General features: G+C 45.5%; 1 protein-coding gene across 1 annotated transcript in view; it reads left to right on the top strand.

Moving 5' to 3' along the window:
* Positions 1 to 25,547, top strand: part of mcf2l2 (MCF.2 cell line derived transforming sequence-like 2) — a 334,271-nt gene that overhangs the window by 80,351 nt on the left and 228,373 nt on the right. Inside the window, exon 2 of the mRNA XM_078207045.1 lies at positions 11,822 to 11,905. Within this exon, the coding sequence (XP_078063171.1) occupies positions 11,822 to 11,905 (84 nt within the window). The remainder of the gene's footprint in view (positions 1 to 11,821; positions 11,906 to 25,547) is intronic.

Raw genomic sequence — 25,547 nt, 5'->3', positions numbered from 1 at the left:
CATCCCCCTCTCTCCCTTAATTGGTCAGGGAATCTTGAGGCAGACTGTTAATTGGCTTGATTTGGTGAAGGGCAACTGTTGGATTTGCCAAGCAGGGAATCAGGTTCCAAATCCAAAGAAGGTCCTGTCATTGTGCCAGCGACTAAGGTGGTAAAATTCCAACCCACACATCATGTATTATCCTGCCCTCGCTGGATGTTGTATCCAACGGTACGTAACAGATGTTTAGCTTTCCGTAATGTGTTTCAAAATTATTCGGAGGTCCTAACATTCTGGGTCCATTAAATTGCTACAGATTTTAATTCATGCATTAACCAGTCTCTTCACCCATCCCCTCTATGGGTACCTCTCACTGAATCAGGAACATTCCTGGCAGCCAGCGGAAAATATGGAAATAAGGCAAGTACCAGAAAATTTATCAGTGTCAATAAAGTTGGCATTGATGCAGCTTGTCTATTCGACCAGGGAAGGCATCAGGCTGCACAGCACCCATCACATTACTTCCATTAGTGGAGTTCTACTAGGCAGAATAATTTTCTTTTAATTCATGCATTGTTTAAATGAGAGGATTAAGCTCAGTGCTGCCCGTCCTTCTACAACAGGCTGCAGTAAATCCATCACTCGAGGATGCACTCCTCTCCATTCCATTCTCACTCAGCGATTTCAAAACTGGATCTCCAAGTACAAAGTCTATGATCAATACTAGACACGTATTCAGGTAGCCCCAATAGAATCACAACATGGCTAGTAATTTCAGGCCCTGCTGAGATCAGGAATGGAGGTGGACAGGGCCCAAGAATGCCAGCGTTGACAGACTGCCTGGTTCCAGACCCCAGTGCCCACCCATTTGACCAAGGCAGGTTCAGGACCAGGCAGAGCTAAAGTTTTTATATAAAATTTAGAAAGTTTATTTATTCAAGTCACAAGTAGGCTTACATTAACACTGCAGTGAAGTTACTGTGTAAATCCCCTGGTCGCCACACTCCGGCGCTTGTTCGGGCATACTTAGGGAGAATTTAGCATGGCCAATGCACCTAACCAATACGTCTTTCGGACTGTGGAAGGAAACCGGAGCACCCGGAGGAAACCCACGCAGACATGGGGAGAACATGCAAACTCCACACTGACTGTGACCCAAGCCGGGAATTGAACCCAGGTCCCTGGCGCTGTGAGGCAGCAATGCTAGCCACTCAGCCACCATGCCTCCCACACGTTGTGTTCTTCACAGTTTACAATACTTCCAAGTTTTGTATCATCTGCAAACTTTGAAATTGTCCCCTGCACACCAACATCTAGATCACTAATATATATCAGGAAAAGCAAGGGTCCTGATACCAACCACTGGGAAAGACCATTAGAAACCTTCCTCCAGCCCAAAAAATATCCATTGACCATTGCTCTCTGCTTCCTTTTAGTCAGCCAATTTTGTATTCACGTTGCTACTGTCCTTTTTATTCCATGAGCTATAACTTTTCTCACAAGTCTGTTGTTTGACACTGTATCAAATGCCTTCTGAAAGTCCAGGACTATAATAACAGCATTAGTATCATCAACCGTTTCTGTTATCTCCTCAAAAAACTCCAGCTAGTTAGTTAAACACGATTTCGCCTTTCGAAACTATTGCCATCTCTTCCTAATCAACCCACATTTTTCCATGTGACTACTAATTCTATCTAGAAGCTTGCCCACCACTGTTGTTAAACTGACTAGTCTGTAATTGCTGGGGCTATACATACAACATTTTTTGAGCAAGGGTGTCAGTCCTTATGGCATTTCCCCTGAGTCTAGAGAAGACTGGAAGATTATGGCCAGCACCCTTGCAATTTTTCTGTTCCTTACCCATTGATACAGATTGCTGCTCCTCCCAAGTTGGAAGGCCTCTGAGTGATGCTCCAGCTTAGAGAACCTGTCTTCTTGCCAGTTAAGGGGACGCACTTATGAAAATCTCAGGTCAGTGACTGTCCCTCCCCTGGAGACAGATTTGGCGTTTGGAAACTATCCTGACTCCTGTTTTCTAACCCAAAGTGAAAATTAGCCATATATGTCAATGGAAAATGTGCTATAGACTATTAAGTGTTGGACACCAGTCTCTACAAACCACTGAACCATAGGTGGAAGACATTTAACTCTTCAGAGGTCAGCCTTATGGAAAATAAATAGTAAAGAGAATACATTTATACAACAGCATTCTTAGTAGGTCCCGCTGGCAATGGATAAACACCTTCAAAGTGTAGTCTTCAGCCATAGAAGTTTACAGCACTAAACGTGAAAATGTGGTCCATCCAGCCAGTGTTGGTCTCTGCTAGAGAAATCTGAAACTATCCACTTCCTTTGTGATCCACTATCAATCAAGCAAAGACTAGTTTGTATGCAAGAACAAATAGGCTTTTATTCACAAAATACTTGGAGCACACCCATGCCAATGAACTGGTCCAGACTGAGGCAGGGGGGTGGGGAGCAGTCACCTTTATACCTGCACCAGGGGGGGAGGAGTCTCAGGCAGGGCCGGCAGGGGCATGTCCAGGCATGTCACACACACACACACACACAGGCAATAAGCTTAAAAGTGGTTTACCACATTCGCCCCCTGCTTTTAAAAAAGAGTCCGGTGGGGGTGAGGTGCGTGGAACAATATTGACACAATTACAAATTTACAAATTCAGTCTCTCTGGGGGCTTGATCTGCCGCTGCGACCGCCGTAGTGCCGGTTGTGGTGTCAGTTCCGGTGGCCGCGGTGTTGGTTCAGGCGCCAGGCCGTAGTCGCTCGAGTCGTCTATAGTCCCTTCCAATTGTCGGGTGCATGGTGGCGGCTCCTGGGGCTCAGGCGTGCTGTATACGGGGGTTGGGGGTGTAGGGTTATGGGTCGTCGTGGTCCCTGGGGCACCTGCGGGTGCCAGGTCACGAATGGAGACCGTGTCCTCCCGCCCGTCGGGGTACGCCACATAGGCATATTGGGGGTTGGCATGGAGGAGCTGGACCCTTTTGACCAGGGGGTCCGACTTATGGGTCCTCACGTGCCTGGGGACGTCAGCCACGACGGTAGTGAGGTCCCCGAGGAGGACTTTCTGGGGAAAACAAACATTCTTTCGTGAGGGGTAGCATTGGTAGCTGTGCAAAGGAGTGATCTAATCGAGTGTAGTGCATCAGGGAGGACCTCTTCCCAGCGGGTGACTGGAAGACCTTTAGACCTCAGAGCTAGTAAAACGGCCTTCCAGACTGTCGCGTTCTCCCTCTCTACCTGTCCGTTCCCCCTGGGGTTGTAGCTGGTGGTCCTACTCGAGGCTATGCCTTTGGAGAGCAGGTACTGTCGCAGCTCATCACTCATAAAGGAGGAACCCCAGTCGCTATGGATATAGCTAGGGAAACCGAACAGGGTGAAGAGGCTGTGCAGGGCCCTGACGACCATGGCCGAGGTCATATCCGGGCAGGGAATAGCGAAGGGGAAACGCATATATTCGTCAATGACGTTGAGGAAGTATATGTTGCGGTCAAAAGAGGGGAGGGGGCCTTTGAAGTCGACGCTTAGGCGTTCGAAAGGGCGGGTGGCCTTTATGAGGTGTGCTCTGTCTGGCCGATAGAAGTGCGGCTTGCACTCTGCGCAGACCTGGCAGTGTCTGGTTATAGACCTGACTTCCCCAATGGAGTAGGGCAGGTTACGGACTTTAATGAAGTGAAAAATCCTGGTGACCCCTGGGTGGCAGAGGTCGTTGTGTAGAGTCTGCAATTGGTCTATTTGTGCGCTGGCACATATTTCCCGGGACAGGGCGTCTGGGGGCTCATTGAGCTTCCCAGGCCGGTATAAGATGTCGTAATTGTAGGTGGAAACCTCGATTCTCCACCTCAATATTTTATCATTTTTGATCTTGCCCCGCTGCGTGTTATTAAACATGAATGCAACTGACCGTTGGTCCGTGAGTAGGGTGAATCGTTTACCAGCTAAGTAGTGGCACCAGTGCCGTACAGCTTCCACTATGGCTTGGGCCTCCTTCTCGACAGAGGGGTGTCGAATTTCAGGGCCTTGGAGGGTTCGTGAGAAGAAGGCCACGGGTCTGCCCGCCTGATTAAGGGTGGCGGCTTGGGTGAAGTCAGACGCATCGCTCTCCACCTGGAATGGGATGGATTAGTCTACAGCGTGCATCGTGGCCTTCGCGATGTCTGCTTTGATGTGGTCGAAGGCCAGGCGGGCCTCTGTCGTCAGGGGAAAAGAGGTGGATTTGATGAGCGGACAGGCTTTATCCGCATAATTGGGGACCCACTGGGCGTAATACGAGAAGAAGCCCAGGCAACTCCTCAGTGCTTTGAGGCTGGTGGGGAGGGGGAGTTCCAGGAGGGGACGCATGCGGTCGGGATCGGGACCGATGACCCCGTTTTCCACAACACAACCAAGGATGGCGAGGCGGCGTGTGTGGAATACGCACTTCTCCTTATTATAGGTCAAATTTAGGAGTGTGGCAGTGTGGAGGAATTTGTGGAGGTTGGCGTTGTGGTCCGGCTGATCATGGCCGCAGATGGTGACGTTATCCAGGTACGGGAAGGTGGCCCGCAGCCCGTTCTGGTCTACCATTCAGTCCATCTCACGCTGGAAAACCGGGACCCCATTGGTGACGCCAAAGGGGACCCTAAGGAAGTGAAAGAGGCGGCCATCCACCTCGAAGGCAGTATATTGGCGGTCCTCTGGGCGGATAGGGAGTTGGTGGTATGCAGATTTTAAGTCGATGGTGGAGAACACCTGATATTGCGCAATCTGATTAACCATGTCAGATATGCGGGGAAGGGAGTACACGTCCAGCTGCGTGTAGCAGTTAATGGTCTGACTGTAGTCAATGACCAGGCGATGTTTCTCCCCAGTCTTAACAACTACTACTTGGGCTCTCCAGGGGCTGGTACTGGCCTCGATAATCCCCTCCCCTAGGAGCCGTTGTACTTCGGACCTGATAAAAACTCTGTCTTCAGCACTGTACCGTCTGCTCTTGGTGGCGATGGGCGTCAGGGGTGAGATTTTCAAACAGTGAGGGAGGGGCGACTTTAAGGGTTGAGAGGCTGCAGGTGGTGCGCGGTGGGCGATCTAAGAACTGGTGATTGCAAACAGAGTGGGGGAAAAGGCCCATTATACTCCATGGTGACGCTCTTAAGGTGACACAGGAAATCTAGCCCCAGGGGTATGGCAGCGCAGAGTTGTGGCAGCATGAGGAGCCTGAAATTTTTGTATACTGTGCCCCATACAGTCAGGGTCGCCACGCAATACCCGAAGACATCCACCGAGTGGGACTTTGAAGCCATGGAGATCGTTTGCTTCACTGGCAGGACTGAAAGGGCGTAGCGACTCACTGTGTTAGGGTGAATAAAGCTCTCCGTACTCTCACAGTCAAATAAACAGTTTGTAGTGCGACCGTTTACCTTGATGTCCATCATGGACCTGGCGAGTTGGTGAGGCCTGGATTGGTCCAGCGTAACCGAAGCCACCGTTGGATTTTGCGACGTGGCTGACGGCGTCCAAGATGGCGGCCTGCATGGCTCACACGTGGCTGAAGGCGTCCAAGATGGCAGCCCGTACGGCTCACACGCGGCTGAAGGCATCCAAGATGGCGGCCCCCGCGGGTCGCACGCGGTGCTACTGGCTTGGAGGTCAATTTCGCCCTGCATACCTTTGCGTAATGGCCCTTCTTTCCATACCCGGAGCAGATCGCATCCTTCGCCGGGCAGCGTTGTCGGGGGTGCTTCCCCAGGCCGCAGAAGTAGCACTTCAAGCCTCCAGAGACTGCCGCAGCGGTCGGGTCATTGGTGGGACGTGTCGTGGCGTAGGTCTGCGGCCCTCCCGAGTATAGAGGTGGCGGCGACTGCGGCGTCCACGATGCGCCCCCGTGGTCGGGGGTGTAGGCCTCGAGATTACAGAAGGCCACCTCTAACGAGTCGGCAAGCGCCACAGTCGTTTGTAGGACCAGCCCACCCTGTTCCAGCAGTCATTGTCGGATATAGTTTGACCTGATACCCGTGACATAGGCATCTCTGATTAAGTCCTCAGTGTTTTGGGCGGCTGTTACGGCCTTGCAGTTGCAGTCCCTGCCAAGTGCTCGCAACGCACGCAGGAATTGATCACCCGATTCTCCTGACTGTTGTCTGCGAGTAGCCAGAAGATGTCTGGCGTAGATTACATTAGACTGTTTGTTGTACTGGCCTTTTACAAGTTCGATCGCGTCCTTGTAAGTTTCAGCGTCTCTAATCATCGAGAATACTTGATCGCTTACCCGGGCGTGGAGCCCGTGTAGCTTGTCAGTTTCGGTCCGGACAACGGAGGTGGAGGCGGTGCGGAAAGTTTCGAAACATCGCAGCCAGTGATCGAAGCTGTTAGAGGCTCCTACAGCTTGGGGATCCAATTCAAGTCTATCGGGTTTTAGTATCTGCTCTCCATCCCAAAACTTTTTGCGAATAAAATTGATGCAGATTAGTTTGTATGCTGGAACAAATAGGCTTTTATTCGCAAAAGACTTGGAGCACACCCATGCCGATGAACTGGTCCAGAGACTGAGGCAGGGGGGTGGGGGGCAGTCACCTTTATACCTGCACCAGGGCGGGGAGGAGTCTCAGGCAGGGCTGGCAGGGGCATGTCCAGGCATGTCACACACACACACACAGGCAATAAGCTTAACAGTGGTTTACCACACTTTGCTTCAAATATTTAGTACATATGAATTAGGAGCAGGAGTAGGCTACTCGGCCCCTCAAACCTGCTGTACCATTCGCTAAGATCGTGGCTGATCTGATTCCTGCTTACATTCCCGATAACCTTTCAGCCTCATATTCAGTTTTCCATGAAAAGATTATGCTCTGTGAAATACATAGCATTTGTGTGATTAAAGCACACAAGAAAACACTCCTCCTCCTCAAGCTACAAGGGTTGCACAGTGGTTAGCACTGCTGCTTCACAGCACCAGGAACCAGGTTTCAATTCCTGGCTTGTGTCACTGCCTGTGCGGAAAGACGTGCTGGTTTGGTGCATTGGCTAAATTCTCCGTCAGTGAACCTGAACAGACGCCGGAGTGTGGCGACTAGGGGATTTTCACAGTAGCTTCATTGCAGTGTTAATGTAAGCCTACTTGTGACATTAATAATAAAATAAAGCTTAAAAACACAATGGACAGGATTTTCCATGCACCCTGGGGTATGTTTTGCGGTGGGCATTGGCTGATGATGGAATCTACCGATCCCACTGCTGCCAACGGGGTCTTGAGTTGCTCATACCCTCTGGGGAACCCGCAGTGGAGGGTAGCCGTCAGTGAAACTGGAAGATCCCACTGGCGGGAATAACTGGAAAATCCCACTCAATGACATTACATAGACATGTGACATCTGGAAAAGTTACATTTATTGTATCTATATTCCACGAGGAACTACAAATCACACTTCATAGTTACAGGCATGATCATGCAAGCTAAATTGCGTATTGTTCTTTTTGTATGGCCTCTCCTTCAACAACTAATAGGTGAATTTGCCAAATAGCAGTTAAACCTTTCAACAGTATGCACCATGGATCTTTTCTTAACAATGATGTTACATTTGATGTAAAACACTGAGAAATATTTTTTCCATTTGCCTACAAACCAGTCCATAATTATTTAAATTAATTAGAATTAGGCTTACATGCCTCTGACATGAAGAAGATCAGCATTATACTGATTAGTTGTGACCGGATGCGTTATTCTCCTTTGTTGAAGGGTCAAACTCAGTCAGGAATGACATGTTTCCTTGCCCATGGGAAAATTGGCTAAAGAGTGAATCCATACGCTGTTTTAAGCTGATTACAAAGAACTACTAACCTACATTGTGTCATTTTTATTTTGGGTTCAATGCACTCTCTGTTGTATGATAAATTCCATGAATTTGCTTTAGGGTTCCACATGGACCAGTAATCTTCCAATACCTTGTTTAAGAGAATATTCTTCATTTTGCACTGAGTGGTAACAGGCTATTTTTTAAAAATGGGATATTAAGGTGTGAGCAACACTGACAAAGTTATAGTTATTACTGACGCCTGGTTGCACTGAAAAGGTAGTTTGTGGGCCTTCTTCCTATGATGCTTGGTGGTCAATTCAAAGACATTAAGCCACTAATGACGAATGAGTGGCTTAGATGGTTGATGTGCAGTTCAAAGTAACACCAGCATCGTGGGTTCGATTCCCGTTCCAGCTGAGATGGACTGGAGACATATCTCCTTATCATGCCCCTGAGAGTGGAAGGCGACAGCAAACTACCACTGACAAAAAGTGACAAGAAAATAGCTCAGGACGAAACATCAACAGACAATGAGTCTTTGGGCAGAGCTCACACAACATGAATGGACAGCGACAATGTGTGTACAATTTGGTTCTAACACTGTAGTGTACCTCGAGTGCCCAGTTTTAGCTTGTTGGACCTTGGTTTATCTTCTTTACCAAGATGGTAGTTTGGTAGTGGTACACCACGCAATGGAGGACATTGTCCAAACTGACTGCAGTGGTCATTAATTAAAACATTAATCCACAACCAGCCCATGCACTCTGCACCAAGACAACATTTTACCTCACCTACATTAGCAAGAATAGTTAATGTTGATTCAAAGCTGGATTGGCCTACACTACAGCTTTATCATAGAATTTCCACAATGCAGAAGGAAGCCATTCGGCCCATCAAGCCTACACCGACAACAATCCAACTGAGGCTCTATTCCTGTAACCCCACATATTTACCACTCCTCCTATAACTGTTATGGACCAATATGTCTGTGGCAGGTAGATTGAAGAGGACAAGTCGAACAGGTTACAAACTTTTACTTGATTAATGAGGGAGTATCATAGCTGACCCTGACCCTGTGATCACAGATAAACAATTTTTACCTGTGTAACCATCAATAGCCACAACAATTGGCATTTATCTAGCACTTTTAACATTGTAAAAGTCCCAAACTGAGCTGTTTTTAGAAAAAGGGACCTTGCCTGAATTCCTATCCCAACACCCTTGGTATATTGAAGATCAATTGTAATGTCCCTCTCACTGCCTCATGACCAGCCAGCCACACCAGCCCAGGTGTGTGTGTGGCTCAGTAGGATTTACCACTAAATTGTTAGAGGGAGCCGCTAAATTGCCTCTTAGTGTCAGGGGATTAGCAGACTAAATATGTGGAGTTGCGGGAATAGGGCCTCAGTGGGATTGTTAGTGTAGGCTTGATGGGCCAGGTGGCTTCCTTCTGCATTGTAGAGATGCTATGATAAAGCTGCAGTGTAGACCTATCCAGCTTTGAATCAACATTAACTATTTTTGCTAATGTAGGTGAGGTAAAATGTTGTCTTGGTGCAGAGTGCATGGGCTGGTTGTGTGAGTACCAATGTTTTACACCAATCTTTTGGGTATATAATGAGGTCCAAATCGAAAATTGATACTGACATTCTGTAAATCACATGAGAGATCACAAATAGAAGACTCAAGTCTGGGGCTCTGCACTCAGGAAAAAGACAGGTACTGAATAACAAACAGACATCGTTTCATATTGTTCAAATTGTGACTTACTTTATTATTCATTGTTGTAATGGAAAAGATCCAACTCCAGCAGAAGAAACGACTTTTTTCTTATTAATACGAATGTAACATGTAGGAACATGATTTGCCTTATGGTATCCACACAACAATGAAGCAGAGTATTTTTCTCTTATTGTGTGGCACTGATTGATGAGAGGTTCCAGATATAAGCAGTGGCACAAATATATTTTTATTTCAGGTAGGTTCCCGATATTTCTATTCACCGCTTTCGCTCTCTACCTTCTGTACCAAGATAAACCTGAATTCAATTTTCTTGGATAACCACGCACACATTTCCTCAGCAATTTATTCATTTATCATTTTGAGTGACCTGCAGCCTTGCAGCTTTTGCAGTCCATTGTTTCATGTTGTAGAGGTTACACCATGCAGCATTTACTCATTTAAAATCTAGTGTTGCTGCATTTTAAATCGCATGGTTGAAGATTCCAGTTGTCGTGCTGCTCTGCATTTAATCATCCTCTTGGTCTTAACAGTAGCCATTAGGGCAATTATTTAGATTCCCAGCGCAGTTTGAAGTAGCAGCTGAACAAATGCAATTTTAACAAAAGCAGTATCTTGCTGCAGTGTGTATAATTACTGATAAGAGCAACCTGTAATTTATGTATTTATTATGTTGCGTGGATGGATATAATCTATATTTATGTTTAATAAGGTCTAATCAAGGTTCTAAGTTGTGTTCCCTTTTTCTAGTACTTTCCTTCTACCAAACGAACGGTTTGGCTGCTCGGGGTAAAGAGTGGCCACAAAGAGGAAATATTCATGACAAAAGAATGACCTTTACCTCACACACAGCTGAAGCCACTGGAGGGAAAAGGGAGCGATAGATTCTGATAGTCTTGTAATGAAAATATGGGTATGCAGGTGCAGGATGTTACAAGGAAGGCAAATGGAACCTTGGCCTTTATTGCAAAGGGTCTAGAATATAAAAGTAGAGAAATGTTGTTACAATTGTATAAGGCATTGGTGAGACCACGCTTGGAGTATTGTGTTCAGTTTTGGTCACCTTCTTTGAGGAAAGATGTGGTGGAACTGGAAGTGGTTCAGAAGAGGTTCACTAGATTGATTCCAGGTTTAAAGGGGCTGTCATATGAGGAGCGGTTGAGTAGCTTGGGCTTGTATGCGCTGGAGTACAGAAGAATGAGGGGGGATTTGATTGAGATATATAAAATACTCAATGGGATTGATGAAGTAAATGTTAACCAAATGTTCCCCCTTCGAGAACAGTCTAGGACAAGAGGTGATAGTTGTAGAGTAAGAAGCGGGAGTTTGAAGACAGCAATAAGGAGAAGCTACTTCTCACAGAGGGTTGTGAATCTATGGAACTCACTGCCCCAGAGTGCACTGGATGCAGAATCAATCAATGGATTCAAGAAAGAGATAGATAAATATTTGGCCACTAGGCAAAGTGGTATTATCATTAGACAATTAATTCAGAAACTCAACTGGAGACCTGGGTTCAAATCCCGTCGTGACAGTGGTGGAATTTGAATTCAAGGAAAAATATCTGGAATTAAGAATCTACTGATGACTATGAAACCATTGTCGATTGTCGGAACAACCCATCTGGTTCACTAATGTCCTTTAGGGAAGAAAATCTGTTATCCTTACCTGGTCTGGCCTATATGTGACTCCAGAGCCACAACAATGTGGTTGACTCTCAATCGCCCTCCAAGGGCAACTGGGGATGGGCAATAAATGCCGGCTGGCCAGCGATGCCCATGTCCCATGAATTAATTTTTTAAAAATTGATTAAAAATGGGATAAAGGGCTATGGGGAAAAAACAGGGAAGTGGAGTTTGGATGGGATGGAGATTAGCCATGATCATGTAGAATGGCGGAGTGGACTCGAAGGGCTGAATTGTCTACTCTCGCTCCTCCTAATTCCTATGTTCCTAAAAGATGTCTTGTCTGAAAACAAAACAGTTAGTACAATCTGATTGAGAGAAAAACTAATGTACATTTTTGATCAGAGAACAGCGGCCCAGGTTCAGCTGACTTATTGGCTGCACATATTCTTCAACTTTGAAAGCGCACTGAATATGTACCAAGTATGTGTGCTGTAAGCAGTGAGATTTTCTTTCCAAACTATCAGAACACTTTTGAGCAATAAGATAGTCTCCTAACTGAAACCTAAGTAGTGTCTTGGGGATTTGTTGTTGTTTTTGATGCCTGAACGTTTCTCTTACTTGACAATGTAACTCTGTCTCGGTCCTGAACTTGACTCACTGAATTGGACTTACTCTCCCCACAGATGAGATCATGCAACAGGAAATCAGACCCTTGTTAGCGGTGGATATCGTTGAACAGTTACAGAAACAATTTGCTATCCTATCAGGTAGGAAAATTAGCTTTATCTTTTTCTTTCGTGTTGTTGGTGTTGTCTGGAACACGATCAAAAAGTTTCTTAGTTCAGAATTTGACGGTTAATGCAGTTCAGTGCTACAGGCAGTCAGCTAAACTCATGATCTGCTTGGTCTCATGTCTAACGATCAATCCTCGCAGATAAAGGTATCTATTTTGCATTTACCTAAAATAACGCTGAATGTATGGTACTCAATAGAGAATTTCAATGATTTTGCAATTCTTCTCCAGTTTCCCCATTTTATGGTTTAAGCTTCATTAACTCTTAACTATGTATTAAAAGAAAGACAGAAAGATTTTCATTTACATAATGGGGTGAATTTTCCTGTTCCGCCCGCCATGGGAATCGGAGCAGGGCGAGGGGCGGACCATGCAAAGGTCCATTGACCTCGGATGAGATTTTCCAGTTTGGGGGCGAGCGTGGCTGGAAAATCCCACCCAATGTCTTTCACAATCTCAGAACAACCTGAAGCGCTTTACAGCCATGAATTTATTTTTATTGGTTTAGTCACGGTTGTAATGTAGTGAACAGAGCAGAAACTTGACGCTATCCAGGACAAAGCAACCCACTTGATTGGCATCTAATCCACCACCTTTAAAGATTCGGTCATGCCACCACAGTGGCAGCCATGTGTCCCATCTACAAGATCACTTCAGGAACTCATTGTGTATCAATTAACATCATCTCCCAAACCCGCAATCTCTACCATCTAGTAGGACAAGGACACTAAAAGCATGGGATCACGACCACCTACAAGTTCCTTCCAAACCACATATCTTTCTGACTTGGAATGATATCGCTGTTCCTTCACTGTCACTGGGTCAAAACCTGCAACACCCTTCCTACCAGCAGTGTGGGTTTGCCAGATGGACAGTAATAATTCAAGGAGGTGACTCACCACCATCTTCTGAAAGACAATTAGGGATGAGTAATAAACACTGAACTTGCCGGCGATGCTTACAACCCATGAAAGAAAAAAAAGAGATAACTTGCTGGCCCACAAACAGCAATAAGATCATTTGTTTCTTACTTATGGTTGAGGGGTAAATATTTTGCAGGACACAAGGGAGAATGCCCCTGCTCTTATTTGAAATAGTGTCATGGCACCTTGTACCTGAGAAGACAAGTTTGGTTCAACGTATCATCTAATAGACAGTTGGAAACTCTCGATTTACTCCTAAAAATAGCTGTGATGTGAACATTCTGCTTATAGCATCATGCTTTTCTGGGTGGGATTTTCTGGCCATTTTATCGATGGAGCAGGGGATTCAACATCTCTCAGTCGCCATCCACTGTTCCATTAGGGAGAGGTCACCGAGGCTCTGTATTACAAGGGTTTCTGAATACATTTTATTCTCTCTTATCAGAGGAAGGCAAGATTGTCTTGATTCTGTTGCAGTCCATTGTGTCAGCTGCATTTGAGACACCATGACAAAACAGAGAAAGAACTACTGGGCCACAAGGGCTATTATTTGACGAAATGTCCCCCAGTATTATTCCATCATCACTGTCTTCCTGTTCTTCCATCTCCTGCTCTCCACTACTACCTGGCCAGTTTGCAGTTCTCTGGAAGGGAAAAGGCACAAGATGATGATGCCAGGAGAGGAGAGGGGAATGCAAGAGGAACATGCTTTACAGCATCTGCAGCTTGTTAAGTGGAAAAGATTATAGGATGAAGGGGATGTTGGATGTGAGGAAGAAGATTAGGTAGGAGGATACTGTTGCTCCAGTGAAGGTAACCACCACCTCATCCATTGGAGTAGTTACGTGCAGCCATGCCTGATCTCACCATTGCTTAGGTTCTGATGCCTCCGGTTATGCACCACCATGAACTGCAAGAGAGAGGGAAGTGCATCAGCGAGTGTGATATAGTTAGAACTCTACCACCTCGCCCACCACGGAATCAGAGCGGGCAAGGGTCTGACAATGGAAATCTTCATTGAACTCGGGTGGAAATTTCCAGTCTCGCCCAAGCGAGGCCGTAAAGTCCCACCCATAATCTGAATAGATGGCAGTGTGTACAAACTCTGAGCCTTGCAGCGATGCTATGGTTGTGAGGGTGATGAAGCTATGAATGTTAGCTATGAGTCATGATTGTTGGACATGATGTGGAGATGTCGGTGTTGGACTGGGGTAAGCACAGTAAGAAGTCTCACAACACCAGGTTAAAGTCCAACAGGCTTATTTGGTAGCACGAGCTTTCAGAGCGCTGCCCCTTCAGGCACTCACTTGATGAAGGAGCAGTGTTCCGAAAGCTAATGCTACCAAATAAACCTGTTGGACGTTAACCTGATGTTGTGAGACTTCTTAGCATGATTGTTGGAGATTGGTCAAAGGATATGTTATATTGAGCAGTGCGTGAAGTTAATGGAATAATTGGTAGGATATGGTACTTGAAGATACATTGACCTTGTCCACTTATGTGAGGGCATTGAACTTCTTGGAGAACTGTATCAGGTCTTCTGAACATTGATACTGACACTGAACTGCCACTGCTATCTGGCCCCAATGCTTTTGCAAAGTTTGTTTAGCGGGCCTCCTGTGGTAGATGGGGGCACATCTCTTAAAGTTAAAGTTTATTTATTAATTACAAGTAAGGCTTACATTAACACTGCAATGAACATACTGTGAAATTCCTCTAGTCGCCACAGTCCAGCACCTGTTCAGGTCAGTGCACCTAACCAGCATGTCTTTCAGAATGTGCGAGGAAACCGGAGCACCGGAATAAACCTACGCAGACATGGGGAGAATGTGCAGACTCTGCACAGACAGTGATCCAAGCCGGGAATCGAACCCGGGTCCCTGGCACTGTGAGGCAGCAGTGCTAACCACTGTGCCACCGTGCTGCCCCACCCCCTCGCCAGCTCTTGCAGCAAGGCTTCCAGTTGAGAGTTGAGGAATCTTGGAGGCCACTCTAAGCCATGTTGTTACATTCCTGTGCCTTTTCCAGGTATTTTATAATGACTTCCAGCGCTTGCTGCTGCTACAATGCAGTCTCTCAATGTGCTTGGTGCCTTCCCCAAAGAGCTTTCTCCATTCTGATTAGTCACAATCCCAGGACTCTCATGGGTCAGCAGGAATGCTTTGAGGACGTCCCTAACGTGTTTCCACTATCCTCCTGGGAGTCTCTTGCTGTGACTGAGTTCCAAGGAAAGCAGGTGCTTTGGGAGATAGGAGTCAGGCATACGAACCCAAGTTTGTATTGTCAGCAAGTTAATAATTGCAGTTGAGGCAGTCCCAGCATCTGTTCTTTAAACAGCCACAAAAAAATGCATGCTAAATATAAACCAAAGAAAATATTAGGAAAAGAGGTTTGTTGTAAGAAGCAGGTGGCACTGGATCCAGCAAAAAGAGGATGTGATTAAAACAGCATATTGGAACTACTTCCGGAGAAACCGAGATTTTCCATAATATTATCCGATAATATTATTCTCCTTGTTCAGGAGAGTTTTATAGTTGGGGAAGGAAATTGGGAGTAGGGTAAGAATTCCGGAGTGTGAGGTCCATGCAGCTTGTTTTGAAGTGAAAGGGAGAAAGTATGCACAAGTGGCTGAGAAAACTGGAGCATTTGAGGGATGGGTACCGCTCATGGAGGTTCCCCTGAGAGAGAGGTCAGGCCAGTCAGGAATTTAAACACAGAAGGGAATTTTTAAAATTAGAGGTGTGGTGGGACACAAGGTCAATGTAAGTGGGTGAAGGTAGAGATGTTGGGTGAATGGGGCTTGGCGAGGCATAAAATGAGTACACAGAGTTTTGGACAAGCTGACCCGTGTGAAAGGTGGAGATTTGAGTAAAGACGCTAGTCAGGAGAGAATGAGATCAGTCGAGTTGTGGAGGTGACAAAGGCTTTTCTGATTCTCTGCAGCTGAGGAAGGGATGGGGGGAGTTACAGAGACAAAAATATACAGTCATTCCAATGTATAATTCATGGGGTCAGAAGTTTAGCTGGGAGTCCAAAAAAATAATGAGTTTTGGTTCTGCCAGGGCCACTCAACTCCTGACTTCATTGCATTCTTGGTCCAAATACAGACAAGAGCTGAACTCAAGAGGAGATGTGAGACTGACTGCCTTTGACATCAAGGCAACATTTGACCAAGAGTGGCATAAAGGAGCCTGGCAAAATTGAAGTCAGTGATAATCGGGTGGGGGCGGGGGAGACACTCACCACTGGTTGGAGTCATATCTAGTACAAAGGAAGATGGTTGTGGTTGTTGGAAGCCATTGATGCTGGAGTTCCTTGGGGTAATGTCCTAGACCCAACCATCTTCAGCTGCTGCATCAACCTTTCTTCAATCATAAGGTGAGAAGTGGGGTTGTTTGATTGTACAATACTGAATACCATTTGCAATTTCTCAGTTACTGAAACAATTGATGCCAATATGCAGCAAGTCCTGAACAACATTCAGTATTGGGCTGATGTGATAAGTAGCATTCACACCACACAAATGCCAGTCAGTGACCATCCTTAACTAGAAAGAACCTAACTACTTACCTTTGGCATTCAATGGCTTTAGCATTGCTGAATCCCCCACTATCAAATCTTTGGGGTTACCTTTGACCAGAAGCTGAACTGAACTGGAGTATAATAACTGTGGCTACAAGAGCAGGTTAGAGTCTGTGGATTCTGAGGCAGTTAAACTCACTTCCTGACTCTCTAAAACCTGTCCACTTTCTACAAGGAACAACTCCGGAGACTGATGGAATACTCCCCACTTGCCTGCATGAGTGCAGCTCCAACAACACTCAAGATGCTCAACACCATCCAACAACCCATTTGATAGGCACTCCATTCATCAACTTACACTTTCACTCTCTCCACCGCCAATGCACAGCAGCGGCAGAGCGTACCATATACAAAATGCACTGCAGAAACTTACCAAGGCTCCTTTGACAGCAATTAACCAAAACCATGACCTTTACCACCAAGAAGGGTAACGACTGCAGATGCATGAGAACACCACTACCAGCAAGTTCCCCTCCAATTTTCACACCATTCTGATTTGGAACTATATCGCCGTTCCTTCATTGTCTTGGGATGTCCTGGAATGTCCTTTCCAGCAGTATTGTGGAGATACCTACACCAGATGGACTGCAGCAGGTCAAGAAGCATCTCTTCACCACCTTCTCGAAGCTAATGAAGCAGCGAATGCTGACCTTCCCAGTCACACCCACATCCCGTGGAAAGATTTAAAAATTCCAATTGCGAACAGTCTGGATCGTTGTGGGAATACTGGGAGCTGACTGTCCTTTTATTTTTAACAGCTTCTGTAGGCTGTCTAAAGGCAATAGAGAAGATATTGTAAACTAATACAATTCAACAAAGGTTGTTGGGAGCCAGTTTACAAAAGAGAGACAAAAGTAAGCAAAAACAAATGTCAAAGTTTACACGTGTCAGAACTTAAACACGTTAGAACTTAATCCCACATAGAGACAGTTTTCCACAAAGCAGGTACTGACTATAATTTAGCAATACTGTGCTCCAATCAATCCAATCAGGTAAATAGGGGCTGATTTTGATTTGCTACAATAATTGGACTGGTTATGAGCCTTGTGCCTGCCTGATCTCAGCAACAGGAGACCTGAACCATGCTTGGTGGACAGTCACATTAGCAGTGACTGGCGAGCTGTGAGTGGAGTTCTGAGGCAACTCGTCAGAGGGGGTAGGTGGGACATTAGGACCTCCTCCTAGGAGGGGGGGTTGATTGTGTGTTCCGGGGTGGCGTAGGGAGCATGCTCATAAGAACATAAGAAATAGGAGCAGGAGTAGGTCATCTGGCCCTTCGAGCCTGCCCCGCCATTCAACAAGATCATGGTTGATCTGAAGCGAATCAGTTCCACTTACCCGCCTGCTCCCCATATCCCCTAATTCCCTTATCGGTCAGAAAACTATCTACCCGTGATTTAAACATATTCAACGAGGAAGCCTCCACCACTTCAATGGGCAGAGAATTCCAGAGATTCACTACCCTCTGAGAGAAGAAGTTCCCCCTCAACTCTGTTCTGAACCGGCCCCCCCTTATTTTGAGGCTGTGCCCTCTAGTTCTGGTTTCCCTTCTAAGTGGAAAGAATCTCTCCACCTCTACCCTATCCAGCCCCTTCATTATCTTATATGTCTCTATAAGATCACCCCTCATCCTTCTAAACTCCAACGAGTACAGACCCAATCTGTTTAATCTCTCCTCATAAGCTACACCCCTCATCTCCGGTATCAACCTGGTGAACCTTCTCTGCACTCCCTCCAAGGCCAATATATCCTTTCGCAAATAAGGGGACCAAAACTGCACACAGTACTCCAGTTGCGGCCTCACCAGTGCCTTGTACAGTTGCAGCAAGACCTCCCTGCTTTTATATTCTATCCCCCTCGCGATAAAGGCCAACATTCCATTCGCCTTCTTGATCACCTGCTGCACCTGCAGACTGAGTTTTTGTGATTCGTGCACAAGGACCCCCAGGTCCCTCTGCACAGTCGCATGATGTAATTTTTCTCCATTTAAATAATATTCCAATTTACTATTATTTCTTCCAAAGTGGATAACCTCACATTTGCTAACGTTATATTCCATCTGCCAGATCCTCGCCCACTCGCTCAGCCTATCCAAATCTCTCTGCAGACTTTCCACGTCCTCCACGCAATTCGCTTTCCCACTCACCTTCGTGTCATCAGCAAACTTGAATACCCTAGATTCAGTCCCCTCCTCCAGATCATCTATGTAAATGGTAAACAATTGAGGCCCCAGCACCGATCCCTGCGGCACGCCACTGGTCACCAACTGCTAACCAGTAACAGTAGCTGTTTTCCAGTCAGCCGGCACTACCCCAGAGTCCAGCGAATTTTGATAAATTGCTACTAACGCATCTGCTATTACCTCAGCCATTTCTTTCAGTACCCTTTCTTTCAGTATCATGCAGGGAACGAAACTTTCTAAACAAAATAACAAATAATACATGAAAAATGATCCCACACCCAAAATACGTAAGTAGCTAGGTCTAACACAATCAACATCTCAAATTGCTTAGTTATCCGCTACATCAGTGTGATGCGCTTTGTGAAGCAGAATAGAGAAATTAGATATTTGCCATTGTGAAAACTGGATACCAAAATTGCGGAAGGGCTTTCCATTTTGTCTCTGTACATCTCATACATTGTGCCAAGTGATAAGACTTGGGTCCATGCCCGTGAAATACCAGGTATTTCACATTCTCACTGGGGAAGGAAAGAGAATGAAAAGTATTTAAATGAGTCACTAATGCAATGCAGGAAAAAAACAATTTTGTAACCTTGCCAACTTCCCACATTTGTCAATCTGTAAAATGCATTACATAGAATCATGGACTCCCTACTGTGCAGAAGAGCCCATTGAGTCTGCACCAACTCTCTGACAGAGTATGTTACCCTACCCTATCCCTGTAACCTCACACATTTCCCATGGCTAATCCACCTAACCTACACATCTTTGGACACTCGGGCAATTTAGCATGGCCAATTCATCTAATCTGCACATCTTGTGGGAGGAAACCGGAGCACCCGAGGAAACCTGTGCAGACACGGGGAGAACGTGCAAACTCCACACAGACAGTCACCCAAGGCCGGAATTGAATCTGGGTCCCTGGAGCTGTGAGGCAGCAGTGCTAACCACTGTGCACCGTGCTGCCCTCAGCGATGTCAGAATTTGTGGGATTGGGATGGCATGGGAGAAGTGGGAAGGAGGAAATGCCATCAAAAGGATGGCACGGGAAGGATGGATTGGCATGGAATAGCGGTGCCAGGAAAGAAATGGCATCAGAGGTGGATGCAACAATGGAATGAATATTGACAGCAAATATCTTGCAAGTCTCCATTAGTTTTGTAAGAATCTTTCCAGGAGTTCTGAGGTTAGAATTAAACACAAAATAAATATTCATGAATGAAGTGATTATTTTTGTATTTTGATTGATTTTTATTATTAGTTCCATTTTCTAAGCTTGCGTGATCTCTCTGCTTCAGAACCCTATTTTTCACTTGACAAGATGTATAGAAAATGTTTCCATTATTGTCCGTGGAATTATTTCCACAGATGGTGCAGCATTTTGAATATCATCTTTTTTTTACAGTAGCTGTTATCTCTACAGATGGCGTGTCCATGAGTTAGAAAATACCATCAAAGCGCGCAATTTCTAGGACGCTTGTGTTGCTGGTAGCCAATGAAAAATCAGGAATAGGCAGTCTGTAATGTGGAATACTTAAAAAATAACAACTTTCCTCTTATTGACGTTTGACTGATTGCCTGTTTCTGATTTATGTATTGCTTTGGACACTGGACATTTTCCATACATTCACATTCACTGGGGGTGAAATAATTCCTGCTGATTAATGTGAAAAAATGCTCAGTGTCATCAGTTACGCCATAGAAATCATAGAAATCATAGAAACCCTACAGTGCAGAAGGAGGCCATTCGGCCCATCGAGTCTGCACCGACCACAATCCCACCCAGGCCCTACCCCCACATATTTTACCCGCTAATCCCTCTAACCTATGCATCTCAGGACTCTAAGGGGCAATTTTTAACCTGGCCAATCAACCTAACCCGCACATCTTTGGACTGTGGGAGGAAACCGGAGCACCCGGAGGAAACCCACGCAGACACGAGGAGAATGTGCAAACTCCACACAGACAGTGACCCGAGCCGGGAATCGAACCCGGGACCCTGGAGCTGTGAAGCAGCAGTGCTAACCACTGTGCTACCGTGCAGCACCATGGGCAGTACGGTGGCACAGAGTTTAGCACTGCTGCCTCACAGCTCCAGGAAGCTGAGTCGAATTCCGGCCTTGGGTGACTGTCTGTGTCTGGAGTTTGCAAGTTCTCTCCGTGACTGCGTGGGTTTCCTCCAGATGTTCCAGTTTCCTCCCACTGTCTAAAGATGTGCAGGTTAGATGGATTGGCCAGGCTAAATTGCCCTTCAGTGTCCCAGGATGTGAAGGTTAGAGGGATTAGCAGGGTAAATATGTGAGGTTACAGGGATGCCCTGTCTGAGAGTCGGTGCAGGCTCGATGGGCCGAATGGCCTCCTTCTGCACTGTAGGGTTTCTATGATTCTATCAAATAATACTTAGAAAAGCAGCCAGCATAATTAAGGACCTCACGCGCCCCACACATTTTTCCCTTCTTCCATCGGGAAAAAGAGACAAAAGTCTGAGATCATGTACCAACCGACTCAAGAACAGCTTCTTCCCTGCCGCCATCAGACTTTTGAATGGACCGACCGTATCTCAAGCTGATCTTTCTCCACACCCTAGCTGTGACTGTAACATCATATTCTGCACTGTCTCCTTTCCTTCTCCCCTATGTACTCTATGAACGGCATGTTTTATCTGCATGGCACGCAAAAATCAATACTTTTTTTCACTGCATCCCAATACATGTGACAACAATAAACCAATCAAATCAATAAATCTTAAAATGAATTTGGTTTCTTTCCTTTGTTTTAGAATTAATTTCCTAAATTAATCTTGCAAGGAGTCATTGGATTCGATTTTGCACTGAGTGGCAAGGGAAGAACACAGGCCTATCACTACACTCTCACTACATGCTCAGTTACCCATAGACTTTCTGTGGAATTTTGCACTGGATCTAACGTTCTGACACATTGGAGGGAAGCTGGGATCTGTATGAACATCTGTATGGCAAGCAAATAGGAATCTCCTTTGCCAATCAGGTTGGAGAATCTTTAATGAACGATGCAGGGTCTGAACAAGGGAGTGTCAGTTTGAATACTGAATTCTATGTCAAATCAGCGTAGAAAGCATATTAGAGAAAAAAAGATCTGATTATGAGAGGGAAAAATGACAGAAAGAAAAGATTTTTTTAAAGTTTCATTTACATTTCTTTTATTTTCTAAATCTCCAACAGTAATTAAAACCTGAATCAGACACGACACTAGTAAAAGTTAATTTTCAATGCCAGAGGGGTTGTTTGACAGTAGTTAAGATTTGTCATACCATTAAAAAACATTTTCATTTTATATTGGGTAAGCCCAGCAACCTCATGTTGCTCAAGGTATTTGGATGGTGAGTCACATTATGAGATACCATTATATCTTTGTTTATTTTATTCATTTATGGGATGCGGGCATTGCTAGTTAGGCCAGCATTTATTCCACATGCCTAATTGCCCTTGAGAAGGTGATGGTGAGCTGCCTTCCTGAACCGCTGTTGTCCATGTGGTATAGGTACACCCTCGGTGCTGTTAGAGAGGGAATTCCAGGATTTTGACACAGAGACAGTGAGGGGATGGTGATATATTTCCAAGTCAGAATGGTGAGAGGCTTGGAGGGGAACTGCTGTCCTTGTTGTTCTAGATGGTAGTGGTTCTGGAGTTGGAAGGTGCTGCATGAGGAGCCTTGGTGAGTATCTGAAGTGCATCTTTTAGATGGTACACATTGCTGTCACTGTTTTTTGGTGGTGGAGCGAGTGAATGTTTGTGGATGGGGTGCCAATCCAGGAGCTTGCTTTGTCCTGGATGGTGTTGAGCTTCTTGAGTGTTGTTGGAGCTGCACTCACCCAGGCAAGTGCAGAATATTCCATCACACTCCTGAATTTGTGCCTTGTAGATGGTAGACAGGCTTTGGGGAGTCAGTAGTTGAGTTACTCACTGCAGGATTCCTAGCCTCTGACCTGCTCTTGTAGCCACAGTATTTATGTGGCTAGCTCAGTTTTTGGCCGATGGTAACCCCCACAATGGTGATGGTAATGCCATTGAATGTCAAAGGAACAATGATTAGATTCTCCCTTTTTTGAGATAGGGTGGTGGCACAATCATATTATCACTGGACTAGTAATTCAGAGACCCAGGATAATGTTCTGGGGAGCTGGGGTTCAAATCCCGCCATGGAAGATGGTGGAATGTAAGTATGATAGGAAAACATCTGGAATTATAACTCTAACGATGACCATGAAACCATTGTCGTTTGTCGTAAAAACCCTAATGTCCCTTAGGGGAGGATACCTGATGTCCTTACCAGGTCAGGCCTACATGTAACTCCCGACCCATAGTAGTGCCCTCTGAAATAGCCTAGCAAAGCCACTGTCGAGGTCAACTAGGATGGCAACAGATGGGCAATAAATGTTGACTTTGCCAGCAATGCCCAAATTCCATTAAAAAACTGTTACTTGCCACTTGTCGGCCCAAGCCTGAATATTGTCCAGGTCTTGTTCTATTTGGACAAGGACTGCTTCAGTATCTGAGGAATTACACATGGTGTTGAGCATCAGTAAATATCCCCATTTCTGGCCTCATGATAGAAGGAAGGTCATTGATGAAGCAGCTGAAGAGGGTTGGGCCTACGACGTTATCCTGAGGAACACCGAAAGTGATGTTCTGGAACTGAGATTTTTTTTACCTCTAACAACCACAACCATTTCCCTTTGTGCTAGGTATAACTCCAACCGGCACAGAGTTCCACCCGACCTCGATTCCCATTGACTCAAGTTTAGCTAGGGCTCCTGGATTCCACACTCAGTGAAATGCTACTTGATGTCAAGGGCAGTCACTCTCACCTCACCTCTGGAGATCAGTTCTTTTGTCCATGTTTGAGCCAATGTTGCAATGAGATCAGAAGCAGAGCGGCCCTGGTGGAACCCAAACTGAGTGTCAGCGAGCAGGTTATTGCTGAGTAAGTGCTGCTTGATAGCACAGTTGATGACTCCTTCCAACACATTACTGATGATAGAGGGTAGACTGATGGGGCAGTAATTGGCCGGGTTGGACTTGTTCTGGTTTGTGTGTTCAGGACATACTGTTGCTTTTGAAGGAACAGTTTGCCTTGGGCAGAAAATTCCAGTTTATCATGTTTAACTTGGCATGAGGTTGTTAAATGTTGTCTGATTTGCACATAAATAGTTGGTGAGTGCCATTATTTTACCACAGCGTTTAGCAGTTTCTTTACAATGTGATAATATTTTAGTTGCTTTTAGAAGAGCAACAATCAAGATAGCAAAATAGCAAATGTATTTCATGACAGACAGAGGAAAAGGAAGAATAAGAGAATGTATTAATATTATCAGGTCATCAAATTGTCGATAATGGTGAAAAAAGATTTCTGCTCCATGAGACCACAAGAGGGCAGCAAACTCCCACTCTCAAGAAATTTATCTCAACATAAGCAATGTGATATAATTAGCATATAATCAGTACGTTTATTATAAGCCGTTTTCCATCACTTGTGGGTATACACTGGCACATCATTCTTTAAATTGCATCCACTGGACGATCTTTCTCGGTGATTGATGCAAACCTAACCCCTTTCTCTGTTATAAACTTCGCTTTGGATGAACCTGTTATTGATTCAACACCAGAGTAAACCTTAAATTGGGAAAGTTAAAGCCAGCGAAAGGGTGTTGTGGTGGGGCGGTTGCAGCGATGTAGTAATAATGTGACATTTAGCGAAGGTTCTGCTGTTACTCTTTGCTGTTGTTGCAAACACGGGACATCCTCTCTCATGTGCAACAACAACTTGCACTAATAAAGCACCTTTAATGTAATACAACATCCCAAGGTGCTTCAGAGGAGCATTATAAAGCAAACTTTATAACTGCCATATAAGGCAATATTAGAGCAGATGGCCACAATCTTAGTCGAAGCGTTAGTTTTAAGAAGCATTCTAAAGGAAGAAAGAGAGGCGGAGAGACATAGAGAGGGAATTCCAGAGTTTAAGGACCGGACAGGTCCAGGCACACCTATCAATGGGGAGTGATTAAAATTGGTAATAACACCAAGGTCAAGAATTAGATGAGTGCCAATGGAGGGTTGTCGGGCTGGAGGAGATTACAGAGATAGAGGGGAAGATCTGACTATGAGGATGAGAATTTAAAAATAGAAGCATTGTTTAACTGGGAGTCAGAGTAGTTTTGTGAGCTCAGTAATGCAACAGTGTGAGTAAGGACAGAGACAGCAGAGGTATGCATTAGCACAGGTTTACAGAAGTGGGAGAATGTGGGATGTCACCCTGGGGTATGCTGCAATGGTCAAATCGAAAGGTAACAAAGTTTATTAAGTTTATTCACGAGTGTCACAATAGGCTTACATTAACACTGCAATGAAGTTACTGTGAAAATTCCCTAGTCGCCACACTCTGGCGCCTGTTCGTGTACACTGAGGGAGAATTTAGCATGGCCAATGCACCTGACCAGCACGTCTTTCGAATTGTGGGAAGAAAGCAGAGCACCCGGAGGAAACCCACGCAGACACAGGAAGAACGTGCAGACTCCGCACAGTCAATGACCCAAGCTGGGAATCGAACCCAGGTCCCTGGTGCTGTGAGGAAGCAGTGCTAACCATTGTACCACCATGCGGCCCACACAGGTACTGGGGTGGATCAGCTGCAGCAGCTGAGGGAAGGACAAAGATAGGTAATGTTACTGAGGTGGAAAAAGGCAATCTTAGTAATGGCACTGATTTTGCATCTCAGACTCCTCCTGGAGTTGAGTGCGACACCACGATTGCAAACAGTTCAGTCTCAGGCAGTTGAGGGATGGAGTCAGTAATCAGAGAATGGAACTTGTAGCGGGGATCAAAGATAATGGATTCAATGTGAGGAAATCTCTGCTCATCCAATATTAGATATTAAGAAGGCAGCTTGAT

This window comes from Mustelus asterias, chromosome 3, assembly GCF_964213995.1.
Source record: "Mustelus asterias chromosome 3, sMusAst1.hap1.1, whole genome shotgun sequence".
Lineage (NCBI taxonomy): Eukaryota > Metazoa > Chordata > Chondrichthyes > Carcharhiniformes > Triakidae > Mustelus > Mustelus asterias.
The sequence above is the reverse complement of the archived record's forward strand: the minus strand, read 5'-3'. Positions and strand labels throughout refer to the sequence as shown.